Source organism: Homarus americanus, unplaced genomic scaffold, assembly GCF_018991925.1.
Source record: "Homarus americanus isolate GMGI-L3 unplaced genomic scaffold, GMGI_Hamer_2.0 scaffold31037, whole genome shotgun sequence".
Classification (NCBI taxonomy): Eukaryota; Metazoa; Arthropoda; class Malacostraca; order Decapoda; family Nephropidae; genus Homarus; species Homarus americanus.
In genome coordinates, this window is record NW_024722227.1 from 10,445,736 (window position 1) to 10,459,093 (window position 13,358).

The 13,358-nt window shown below is 41.9% G+C and overlaps 1 protein-coding gene across 1 annotated transcript in view; it reads right to left on the reverse strand.

The window, feature by feature from the left end:
- Window positions 1-8,852: 8,852 nt before the first annotated feature.
- LOC121862380 (putative uncharacterized protein DDB_G0291608) overlaps window positions 8,853-13,358 on the reverse strand; it is a 79,766-nt gene continuing 75,260 nt past the window's right edge. Inside the window, exons 2-3 of the mRNA XM_042360645.1 lie at window positions 11,038-11,324; window positions 8,853-10,826 (exon numbers count right to left, since the gene is read on the reverse strand). Of these exons, the coding sequence (XP_042216579.1) occupies window positions 10,817-10,826; window positions 11,038-11,324 (297 nt within the window). The 3' untranslated portion in view covers window positions 8,853-10,816. The remainder of the gene's footprint in view (window positions 10,827-11,037; window positions 11,325-13,358) is intronic.

Below are 13,358 nucleotides of genomic sequence, written 5' to 3' on the forward strand. Positions count from 1 at the left end.
AGCCCGCCCTCACAGGCAGTATGCCGTCAGGTTAATTGGCAGTGGCAGGGTGTCCATCCGCAACAGACGCCACCTGCGAAGCGGCGTCACGCCTGTGCTTACCACTCTGGTAGTCGGTAGTGCATCAAGCTATGCCTCCTGGCCCCCCTTCTGCGGTGCCCTCCGTACCCGCGCCCTCGCTCGCACCCCCGGCCCCTCCCCAGTCGGGCGTGGCCAGGCATGGGAGAGGCCGCAGGCCCCGGGCTGGTTGGCTGACTACGTGGTGTAGTGTATGTGGTGTAAAATTAGTTTAGAGTTTTATTTTTATTTTATTTTTTGTTTCTCCTGTGTGTCTCTTTGTTTGATTGGTTTTTTCTTGCATTATTGTTTTTTATGAATGCATTGTTTTCCTTTTGTTAGTTCAAATGTGCATTGTCATTTCCTTTTAACTTGAGGGGGGGGAGATTGTGAAATGGAGTACCATCATACGATATGCTTTCCCATGTGTTGAGGTGGGAGCTTTTCTGTGGCAGCGCCCGGTTGCAAGTCACCATCTGACGCTGTAAGGGTTAAGTCTGCAGAGAACGTGGTCTATTATTCAAACCTCTCACATAATATATACAAAGAAATACAAGAATGAAAACAAATCAATAGTGAGAAACGCTATATGTATGTTGTGTTGTCATGTAGAGAAATGAGGCAGAAAGACAGATCAGCAACCTGGGACTTGGTCACAATTTTCGTGATGCCATATGGCAGCAGGGTCTACCATTAGACAACACATTACGCTTCCAATATCTTCCCAGGCGGTAGTACCTCCCTGTTTGGTAGCTGCCTACTACCAGCATATAAGTAGGTGTTAGCAAGTATTAAATATTAACCTAAATTTCATTACGCTGTCTCTCACGATCAGGGGCGTCCTGAGCAACGCACAACGCGATTTAACTTATAACTCGTTCATAGACTTGCAAGGTGAAATATCTGACCCTGGAACGGTGCGCCCTGAGCTTCTTGGTGAGATTAAGCTAGTGTGTTGCTTCATGGTGCGATTAAGCTAGTGTGTTGTTTCATGGTGAGATTAAGCTAGTGTATTGCTTCATGGTGAGATTAAGCTAGTGTGTTGCTTCATGGTGCGATTAAGCTAGTGTGTTGTTTCATGGTGAGATTAAGCTAGTGTATTGCTTCATGGTGAGATTAAGCTAGTGTGTTGCTTCATGGTGCAATTAAGCTAGTGTGTTGTTTCATGGTGAGATTAAGCTAGTGTATTGTTTCATGGTGAGATTAAGCTAGTGTGTTGTTTCATGGTGAGATTAAGCTAGTGTATTGTTTCATGGTGAGATTAAGCTAGTGTGTTGTTTCATGGTGAGATTAAGCTAGTGTATTGTTTCATGGTGAGATTAAGCTAGTGTGTTGTTTCATGGTGCGATTAAGCTAGTGTGTTGTTTCATGGTGAGATTAAGTTAGTGTATTGCTTCATGGTGAGATTCAGAGAATGTGTTGCTTTAGGGAGATGTTCAACAAGTGTGTTGCTTAAGGTAGAGGTTCATCAAGTGTGTTACTTGTAGGTGGTAGGCAGCTATTAAACAGGGAGGTACTACTGCCTGGGAAGATATTGGAAGCATAATGTGTTGTCTAATGGTGGACCCTGCTGCCATATGGCATCACAAAAATTGTGACCAAGCCATATCGTATCTCACTCTTGATCCATTTTTTCGTTTTTGTATAAATTTTTGATTATTTTTATTTTTATTTTATTATTATTATTATTATTATTATTATTATTATTATTATTATTATTATTATTATTATTATTATTATTATTATTATTATTATTATTATTATTATTATTATTATTATTATTATTATTATTATTATAATTATTATTATTATTATTATTATTATTATTATTATTATTATATTATTATTATTATTTTATTATTATCATTATCATTATCATTATTATTATTATTATTATTATTATTATTATTATTATTATTATTATTATTGTTATTATTATATTTTCGCCCGCCAGGCCCCGATGTGGGTCAGTGACCTGTGCTTGGGTGGGCTAATCCCAAAAAAGCGAATTTCAGCTACTTCGAGAAATCGTACCGGGGTAACTTATTCTCACTCGGACGTGGCCACTTCTTAACTAGATTTAACTAGCAGGGAAACGAGTCTAGAATCAAAATAAGACATATAACTTATAACTATTTTTTATCCGCATAAAAAAAGATCCATATAAATTGTGTTTGCTAACTTATGCGACAAAAGTAGGTTAAAGGGTTCAGTGAATAGCCCTGTGTACCGTCGTGCTTTACGCTTGTCGACTTATCATGGGTGTCATTCCTGGTGTAGTTTCTCACTCTCCCTTTCTCTCCCCTCTCCAGCAAAATGAAAAACCTCAAAAATACTCGCTGGACAGGTTGAGTGGCGGAAGGGGAGGCAGCAGGACCTTGAGTCTCGGTCCTGCTGGCCATTAAATGTTTTGTTAAGTTCTGAAATTCTCATATCTTCTAAAGAACAGTAGATTATTTTTTATGAGCCATTTAAGATTCCTCCATTGCTTAAAAGGGTTGAAGAATGAATGTAAAGTACAGTACTAGTGTTACAAAAGGAAAGTTGAATTCGTGCTCTATTGCCGTCACGAGTCTACACCTTACACCACGATACTTACGAAATATAATTCTATATAACATACTAAGTTTATATAACTGATATTGTAAATTATAAAAGCAAGCATAATAATACCTATTGCTCACGTGGTATGCGGCGACCAAGTGGCTACAGCTCTTGCCTCCTGCCTTTGTGGAACCCCCAGTTCACTCCGCTGTGGATGAGTACCCAACTTTACATTTGGGGAATTGAAAGCTGTTGAGTGCAGTGCCTACCACACAACCTTCTTGTGTACCAAAGGTTGTATCAGTGCTGTATCAGCACTTGTGAAACCCACTGTCACCGCCGCAGGATTAGTGTTGATACTGTATCACATTGTAGGGGTATCGAGATATTAATGTTGTCTAGCACTCAGGATGGAAGGAAACACTAATGTGGTTTTCTTGTATAATATATAAGTTATATGAAGACAGTCTGGTGCTGGAGATGCTGTGTGGTGGGGAGCTGCTCAGTAGAAGACGTTCGGTGAGTAGCGTGTTGAAGGAGGTAGATGTGCAGGAGCTTCGTTAGAGAAGATGTTGCCTGTTGCTGGCCTCCTGGTTGAATAAATGTAACAGCTAGGAGCTTGCTGGAGGAGGTGTTGCTTGTTCAGGAAAATGGGCAGAATGAGTTGGTTGGTGAGGAAGCTCAGAGAAGGACATGCTCGCTGGCGGGAGCGAGGACCGCCAGGCAGGCGAGGAGAAGCGAGGGGCTGCCAGGCAGCGGCGGAGGAGGAGGTGTTGCTTGTTCAAGAAGATTGGTCAGAATGAATCTCAATGGAGAGACAGAGCTTATATACCCAGCAGCCGCTATGAGTCATGTTGGGAAAACCCGAGAAGTCGCCGGCCTTTTGGCTCGGTTGCTAGGATACGGCGAGCATTGGAATGCGGATACGCTTGGTTGCTAGGGAAGACGGTAGCAGGTGGTGTGCAGCTACGCAGTTTGTAGGGGAGACGTCCACTACAACATTTATGTTTGCTCATCTGTCTCGCAAAACTAATGCAGGTGTTGCCTGGCACTTCGAGGTGTGCGTGTGTGTGCGTTTTCTTTCTTTACTTTTTACAGATAATTAGCAATACTAAGAGATAAGGAACTTAATGATAGATTTTCTTAACAACAAAACTACCCGACGGAAAAGCTTGACACAGTGAGTTGTATTTTTACGTAAACAATGTAATGGGTCATCAGATTGGAAAATTTAATTCCATCCGATTCGTAATTATCGGCAATTTTATGTATATCAGAGGATGAAGTTGTTATTGAGTTATTATCTGTCACAAACTAAACCCCCCAAAAGTGAAATAATGTAAAAAATATCGATGCACCTGAAGATTAGCCAGCAGTTTATTTTGCCTTAAGATTAACAACTTAACGGTAACTTAATCAATCTTAACATAATCTAACTTCACCCTTCCAGGTAACGTTAGGGATGATTGATCATCAGGTGAAACAAGTTTGGGACTAATATTCAGGTTATTAAAAATGAATGACTGGTAATAGTATATGTAGGATCGTGTTATATTAATATGGGTGATTTCATGCACTCCAATTATGGTATATAAATGTGCTAGTTGGTTAATATCACCGTGCATTTGTTATTGACCTAGAATAAAGACAAACGAGTTCTCTCACTATGTTGGTACAACCGTTATGTATGCCTAACATTGTCACCAGCGCGAGACCTTAAGCTAATGGTGTTGAAGGCCGAAAATTTTTCATTGCATAAATTTGTTAATGTTTGAATAAAGTGTGAAGAAATAGGAGGAAGGCTGACAAGTGGCCAGTTTATCTTCAAAAGCCATTTTTTTTAATAAAACAATATTTTACCGATTATAAACTAGTATACCATACGTTATTACTGTTAGTAATGTAAAACTGTAGATACTCATTACTGGTATTAAGGCCTTAAATGTATGGCGCACTCTTGAAGGCGACAAAGTGATATTATACTTGGTGCACGATTTCCTTGTTGATTATTGCAAGGTACAGTCACTAAACAAAGACGGTTCAATTTTGCAGTTTATTCTGTGTTGTATCCACACTGTCCCTCACGGGCCCTCAGGCCTTCGAGACCCAGTTTCACTTTTTGATCTGAGTTGCTTCAAATAGTTTTAGCCACTCTGGAGCCTATTTCCCAAGCCATTGTTGTTATTATGCTGGAAACATGTTGATCTGGGATTATGCCATTCTTCTGTTCGATTCCAGGGCGCTCCTAGTCCACCCAGCTGTAAATGAATGCTGTCGTATGCAGTACCTTGTGTACCAAAGGCTTGTGTCCACGCTGTCTCTGGGCAGTCATACCTATGGGACACGCTCACAGTATCTCCGGACTGTTGTCACAGTAGTAGAAAATGTAGAAGGACGTCTCTGGTCTTGTTACACAAAATGTGAAGGAATGAGGTGAGATGTTAGGGTTAAGCTAGCCCATGTCTCCTTTATGAAGAAAACTAAAGCAAACGTATCCCGCGCTATGGGGCAGAGGGGTCCTTCAGTTTCTTAGGCGAGTGAGTTATTTGGTAAAATATAGGCAAGACTGCACATGGATTACTGCCTCTGCCAGCCGGTGTTATGCTTTAGATATTCTACAAAATATTCTCATACTAATGAATAAATTTATTTACTAAGGAGTAAAATATATTCTGTTACAAGGACAACGGTTACTTCATAACAATGGGATCGTACACAGCCCAATAATTTCTTCCAGTCACGTGTCACAACATAAATCAAGAGTTCACTGCTATATTTATAAATTATATATTCATGCGTGGTTATATTCAGACTCACAGATACTCACAGATGATCTTCTGGAAGAGGCTCACGCCTGTGACTCCAGCTCAATAGCCTCTTCTCTACTCAGACGGTGGCTGCGTGTGGCGGATATTTGTGCCCTATAATTATATACTTGTTCTTGATTTTTCCAGTATTTATCTGATTTTGATTCAAACTTTTCCACCGTCTCCACATTCACTACCCACTCAGGTAAACTATTCCAGTTGTTGACAATCCGACTCGGGAACGAATGTCTTCTGAGATTTAGCCTCGCTCTTGTTTTGTAGATCTTCTTTGAGTTCCCCCGGGTAGTGTCAGCCTCCCTCATCTGGAACATTCCTGCTGTACATGCCTGGTCATATATGCCACACACTATCTTGTATGTTTCCACTTGGTCCCCACGAGATCTTCTTTACGCCAGTGTCGGTAAGTGTAATTTCCTTAGTCTTTCCTCATAAGATAAATCCTTGATCTGTGGTACTAATTTGGTAGCCCTCCTCTGTACATTCTCTACTGCTTCAATATCCTTAATGAGATATGGGCACCAAATTTGATTAGCATACTCAAGGTGAGGCCTAACCAGAGCAGTGTACAGAGCCTTGAATATAGGTGCATCCAGATGAACAAAAGTTCTTCTAATAATGCCCACTATTTTATTAGCCTTGTTGATTTTCTCAGCTAGATGGTCAGAGAACGTCAGCTTATCATCGATGACTACCCCTATATCCTTCTCTCCAGTGGTCTTCTTGATCGTGGTGTACATGTGATATCGCTGGTGAGCAACTTTTGTTCTTCCTATCCTCATGTATTTCCTTTTTTCTGGGTGAAATTTCAGCATCCACTTCTCAGTCCAACCCCTGATCCCATCCAGGTCCTCCTGCAGCATGTCACAATCCTCATCTCGTTCTATTTTCCTAAAAATCTTTGTATCATCCGCATATAGATATACCTCACTGTCGTGTTTAATTACCTCAGGCAGGTCATTGATAAAAAGGACAAACAGCAGGGGGCCGAGGACAGAACCCTGAGGGACCCCACTAGTGACCTCTCTCCAGTCAGATACTTCTCCATTTACCACAACCCTCTGTTTTCTCTTAGTTAAAAAAAATCCTTACCCAATCAAGATATTTTCCATCAATGCGATAACTAGATACTTTTTCTAATAGTCTTTTTTGGGGTACTCTATCAAAAGCCTTCATGAAGTCACAATGCACTATGTCCACAGCCTGACTGTCATCGATAATTTCCGTCCACCTGTCTAGTACCCTAATCAACTGTAGGACTGTTGACCTGCCGGAAATGAAGCCAAACTGTTTATTACTAAACAATCCATATTTTTTCATATGGGATATCATCTCTTCCCGTAATATTGACTCCATTAATTTGCAGATTACACTAGTAAGACTGACTGGCCTGTAGTTTCCTGGTTCACTTTTACTTCCCTTCTTATAGATAGCTGTGATATATGCATTACGCCAGTCCTCAGGTATATTTCCTTCTTGAAAAGAGTTTTCAAACAAGATCCTCAGAGGCTGAAGTAATTCCTCCATCATCTTCTTAATGACTCTTGGATGTAACCCATCTGGACCAGGAGACTTTTGTCTTTTAAATTTTTGAATCTCCTTTCTTATTTTGCCCTCGGTTATCTCCAGGTGTTGAAGAGCTGGCACGTCTTTGTTGTTGGCTGTTGGTATCCCCCTATCTGGTTCCTTGAGAAAAACTCGTGAGAATTGCTCTGAGAGTACATCTGCCCTTTCTTGATCATTCACAGTCCTCTGTAATTTTTCCTCATCCTTGTAAAGATCTGCAAGTCTAGCTTTTGTTCTTGTTTTTGTCTGTGCATACTTCCAGAACACTTTTGGATTTGCCTTAACATTTTTCGTTATCTCTTGTTCTTTGCGTTTCAAAATGTTTCTAGTTTCCAATCTGACCTGATTATTTAATCTCCTGTATTCCTTTTCAGTTTCCAGATACATCTCCCTTGTGCATGCTCTTTCATTGAACTTCGTTTTCATTATTTTCAGTCTCTTCATGTGATATATTAAAATGCGATATATTCATATGTACTATATTCATACAATTAATTTACATCTTTCGAAGAACACCTCATGTGTAATCGTAGTTCGGTGGAATATATTAAATTAAGATAATAATTTTTAACAAATTCGTCTATAGCGGTCGACAGAAGCTTGCCCCTCCCCCTTTGAGTTAATGAAGGTTGTTTTATCAGTCTGTTATCCCTCGTTTAAATGAACAGTGAATAATTAATAATGAATCATTATGGTTTCAGTAATGTGACAGGTCACTGAGGTTATTAGTTGAGGCATATCATGTAATCCACCTCGTTACTGCTCTTCTGCCAATTCATGCAGTGATGCCGTCGTTCAGTTCATTTCGATGTAATAGAGGTAGCTGATTCATCGTGTTTGTAGTGGTTTCGTTTTATCTTTAAACTCTTCTACTTCTTTTATCCGTTCTCCTCCCTGTATGTCACAAAATAGTTTAAGGAGAGTTTGGGTGGTTGGTTGTTTTTGTGTTCAGCAGGATACAGACTTCACCTGTTCTTGGCTCTAATGTGTAGAACATGTAACTCCCCACTTAGAGAAACACAATATCCTTGAGAAAGAAGCCAACTATACCACAGTATTCCTCCCCAGTCCTGTGCTCAGGTGGATGAGACAGCCCGTGAGTAACGGCACAAATAAAATAAAATGATGGGTGGTGGTAGGGGAGGATGGGTTAACCACGCACAGCCAGAGGAGGAAGTGTTAAGTGCTTAAGGACGCTCTTTGTACTTTCTCTAGACTGGTTGTTTCGACGTGCCAAAACTCGCTTGTACTCCGGTGCTGCTCCTGAGAATGTTTAAGAGGGAAGGATTGTCGACAGTAGTCATAGAGTGTAAGCGACTTTGTGTACAAAGTTTTTTGTTGTTTAGTTTCCAACTGGAGTGATTAATATAGCTTGAAATTCAAAAGAATCATGTATTTTATCGTAGTTATTTTTTATAGTTGAAAATGCGTCTGGCAAAGTGTTTTGAATGGTACTGAAAATTTAAAGCCCATCCTCAGAAAACAGCACCCTCAACATAATTATGCTTTTATTGTCGGTAAATTATAGGTGCAACATCACCTCCTCTTTGATCACCCCCTGCTGCGTCCGCCACCCCTGGCAGTGTATCATCTAGGATGAGAATATTTTTTTCTTCTGATTTTAAAAGATTTTTAACTCCTGCATGTTTCAGAGGCAACGGGAGCACAGCACTCCACTTCCCTCCATGTAAGCTCATGATGGACGCCGCCTCCTGTAGAGTTATGAGTCAGTGTAAAATAGTATCTATTACTTTTAAACGTCTGGACAACGTCTTGTCGTTATCTTCTGCCCCTGACTTGTTGGTCACTTGGGCTTCTTTTTATTATTGTAGTGTTTGGGTGAAGGAAATGGAAAGATTCTTCAAATAAGTACTTTTATTTTGCTAGTACATGGGCTCATAAAACACGTAATTGAGGGCTAGATATCTGGATGATTGTGTGGCAATGATTCCTTTGCTTGTCACATGTTACGCTGCCGGAACTATACTGAGGCAGGTGACGCCGTGCATCCTTATCCACGACACACACACACACACACACACACACATATATGTCTGCACTCTGGAGTCAAGACTGCTTGTAACTTAAGACATAATCCTTCGTAGATAAAGTGTTAGGTGAGGGGTTGTGTGGACTTGACCCGTGTTACGCCTGGTTACCCACACGTGTACTGACTTGACTTGGCGTGGGTTAATTTGGTTTATTGGCTTAAGGTGTTAGTATTAAGGTGAAGTAGGTTAATCTGGTTACTTAATATTAAGCCAGACTGACTTTAGTATGGTTTATACGTGTGGGAAGGTTGTAGGGAGATTGGGAGTCAAAATGGTCTTGGGAGCTGACACAAAATGGTAGTGGAAAATTGGTGGTTTCTTATGTTATCTTACTGTGTGGCTCAGTCTGTGTGGTTGTGTTGTGGTAATGACCTTGGTGGTGTTGTGGTGTCTCGATATTGGTGGTGGTGGAGGTGTTGTTTCCTACAAGGGCTGGTGATGCATTCTCAGTGTCCCGTCAAGGTTGATGTTCCAGCAAAGTTGGTTTCCGGTCATAACTGATGTCCAAACATCATTGGCCCTTTAGACCTCCAGTAATATGTTTTTTTTTAATTCAGGTGAACAACTCAGTGTTTGGGTTCCAGCTGTGTGGTTTAAGTGACCTGTCTCGTAAAATAAACTGGATTAACTAAAACGACGCACTGAAAGATTCAGACACGAAGAGAAAGACGAAAATAAATAGTAGTTTATATTAATACATTTGTTGTTTTATTTTAGTTTTATGAAATGTTTTGATTTTTTTAGTTATGGGAGTGTATTATGTGGCCGGCTCACTAGACTCACATTATTTATGTTGTTATAACAGTGGGAACTTTGGTGGTTTCTGGATCATTTGTTGTTTCGACATATGTAGTGTGTGTGTGTGTGTGTGTGTGTGTGTCCTGTGTGTACACCACGAGCGTCCTAGTCATGTTATGTTATTTAAACACGTCACACACACACACACACATATACAGAGTCCTAGAAAATGACTTCGTGGGTACGGGAGGCGGAGGTGCTTGTGGGGAGGTGCAAGGAGGAGAGTGGGGGAGCAGGCTGGCAACCCCTCCACCCTCCCTCAGCAAGCGTCCTCGTACGCCCCTCCCTCACATCAGCTGGGGACCTCTTCCCCCCTTGTTGACCAACGCTGTTACTCAAAGGTTCATTCCGTAAAATTCTTCCCTTAACTGGAGATGTGAGAACGCATCCAACTGGCTCAGATAAGCTATGGCACAAGTATGGTGGTCAAATTGGAGTGTAAATTGTACTGAGACTATAGCAATACTTGACTGCGTTCTCTCTCTCTCCTGAGTTTGGGCGAGCAATATGTCACAGGATTTATTTATTTATTTTGAAAATCCGAATACACAACAGTCATTTTACAGGTCCACTGAGACGTACGCGCCATCACTTCTCCTTAAGAACACAAGTGTCACGCCCAACAACCATCACTGCCTGGAGATTAAGGAATAAATCAACATCTACTTAATATAATTTTTAATTGCTATATTATTGTTTCGTCTGAAGCACAAACTAGTTAAGCATTTGTTTGTTTGGCACGTAGTCCAAAGCTACTGTCTTTTGTTCCCTCGTGGTGTCACCAGCTAGGCCACACGTCACCACGCTGCTACTGACGTCACCAGCTGTCTGTGACGTCAATAACAGACAGTGACGTTACCAGGTTGACCTTGACGTAACCAGACGGGTATTGTGACGTATTAGGCAGGCTGTGACGTCACCAAGTTGGATGTGACGTCACTACCCGGCCATGACGTCATCAGGGAGTCAGCTTGCTCACTTCCGCCTGAGAAAGAAAAGAACATCGGTGGTACTTAGTTTTCCATCTCAGCGAGAGAGACCCAACATTATCTGTAAGTAGTGTGACCCAAAATGACCCAGAATATACCATTGTGAATCAGTATGTATTATGAGCCAGCATGACAATTATAACCCCAGGATGACTCAGTATGACCCATGTAACCGAGCATAACCCAATATGACCCAACATGACCTACCTGAAGCAGGAGATGGGGTTGAAGTAGCATTGGTGGTAACGGATCTGCCTCTTGATGGTGGGCAGTTCACCGGGAAGGCCAGAGAGTGGCACGAACATCCTCTTCCTCTTAACCTCTTCTTCTCCCTGCTGCTGTTGTTGTTGTTGTTGTTGTTGTTGTTGCTGCTGCTGCTGCTGCTGCTGTTGTTCCTCTATCAGGACTTTCTTGAGGGAAGGTAGTTCCTGCCACGAGTCCTGCAGTTCCGACGCCACCCGAGCCAGAATCAGGTCTTTCAACGCGGCTATTTCCTGAGGGAGAAAAACATCCATTGTAATAATGTGTTGCGGTGACAGGGCCGAGGAGTCTCTTGCATTATTGACTCTGGTATACTACTCCTCCTCCTCCTCCTCCTCCTCCGATGATTATATTTTGTATCCTGTTTGTAGTTAAGAAATGATGCGAATTTGAATAGTTAGAACGAATATATTAATATCACGAACTTGCTGATACTGTGACTTATCTTTGATGTAAGGAACAACTTACAAGAAATGATCCCATGTGTTTAGACCCACAAGTTTATTGTTAACAATATGCTTTTTGCGTTTCGATACAACAAAGTCAAGGACTTGAGAATACACAAAATAAGAAAATAAAGTGATCACAAAAAGTGACAGCTCGTATATCCGTAAGTTGTAACATTTATCTCGCTCTTAGGGGTGGCCTCCTTCCTTACCTCTGCCCCCAGTAATCTGCTCTAGATGAAATACATGTGGGTTAGAAATACCGGCATTCAAAACCTCCCGAGTATACTTTCGGGAGAGAACTGCTCTCTTATACCCGGGTGGGGCAGAGTGTGTGGGGAAGAGTTCTTTCCCTATACAGTAATACGCTCCCTGCCAAGTCTCCTGCCTGGGGCCATAATATATTCAGTTACTTACACAAAGCGTCCCCTACCTGTGTACACACGATGAAAAAAGTATCTTACCACTTTTTGTGTGAAACAATATAACACCACGGACTAGTCATATTAGTCATTTTGAAATTCATCGGACCCATCCAGGAGGATACATTTTATACCGTGTGTACACCTGTGATATAATTCCAATTTCAAGTGTACAATACCCATACTGCCTCCTATACACGGTATATGTATACAGTATATATAATATAATAATAATAATAATAAACGGTTTAATAATAGAGTTGCAGCCGGTGGCTGAAAATATACAGTACAAACTTACATTTGATTTAGACAAAATGATATGCGTTGAATACATTTACAGGGCTGTACAGTACATAAATCAGGAGTTGTTTATTATTTTAACAATAGATGGGATGGCGCTATTCTTATATCTATCGGTGTGGGCTCTTATGAGCAGAATTTTGTTGTAGTAGCGGACAGCGCGAGGTGGGTGGGGGACTGCCGATGGCAGGAGGTGGCGATGACGAGGATGGTGCAATAGTCCACTGCCAAACCTTGCTAGTGCTTGGTGGTGGAGGTCACTGAGGGATGGCATTTCCAGGGTGGAGAGAGCGTTGATGTAGCCGGAGTAGTCTGGGCCGAGCATGATTCTGCAGGCCCTTTGTTGTACCTTCTCTAGCCGACGTTGTTGGGTGGAGTTGAGGGAAGACGACCAGGCTGGTGACGCATACGTTAGTTTGGGGAGAATAAAGGCGTTGTAGATAGTCTTCAGCTCTGGCGTGGGTGTCCCAAGTGACCTAAGTCGTCGTAGCATGGAGAGTCGGTACGAAGCTGCCTTGATTGTGTTGTTTACGTGAGCCTTCTAGTCCAGTTTGTGGTTTATGGTAACACCCAGGAGTTTGGCAGACTGCACTAACTGGAGAGGATGGGCACCCACTGTGACTGCTGGAGCTTGCACTGGAGTGGTGGCGGTATTGATGTGCATGACTACGGTTTTGGTGTGGTTGTTGGTGACCTTGTTCTCCAGTCCATGCCTGTAGCCTGTCCAGGGTGCCTTGTAGCGATGAGTAGTCTGGTGCTGTGTTGTCCACTGTAACCCCCACAGTGCAGTCATCTCCGTACTTCCAGATGTGAGAAGTGTCCGATAGAGCGTCGTTGATCAGGATGAGGAAGCACAGTGGTCCCATCTTGGTCTCCTGGGGAACACCGCAGGTGAGGTGTTGAAATGTGGAGACAGAACCCTGATACCTCACTGCCTGACGACGCCCACTCAAGAAATCAGTGAGCCATGAGACCAGGTTGGTGGGCAGCCCTAGTGCAATGGCCTTGTTGATAACAGTGCAGTGATCAACAAGGTCAAAAGCCTTCCTGAAGTCAACAAGGGCAACGGCCATTGATGTCTTACGTTTCTGCAGGTTTT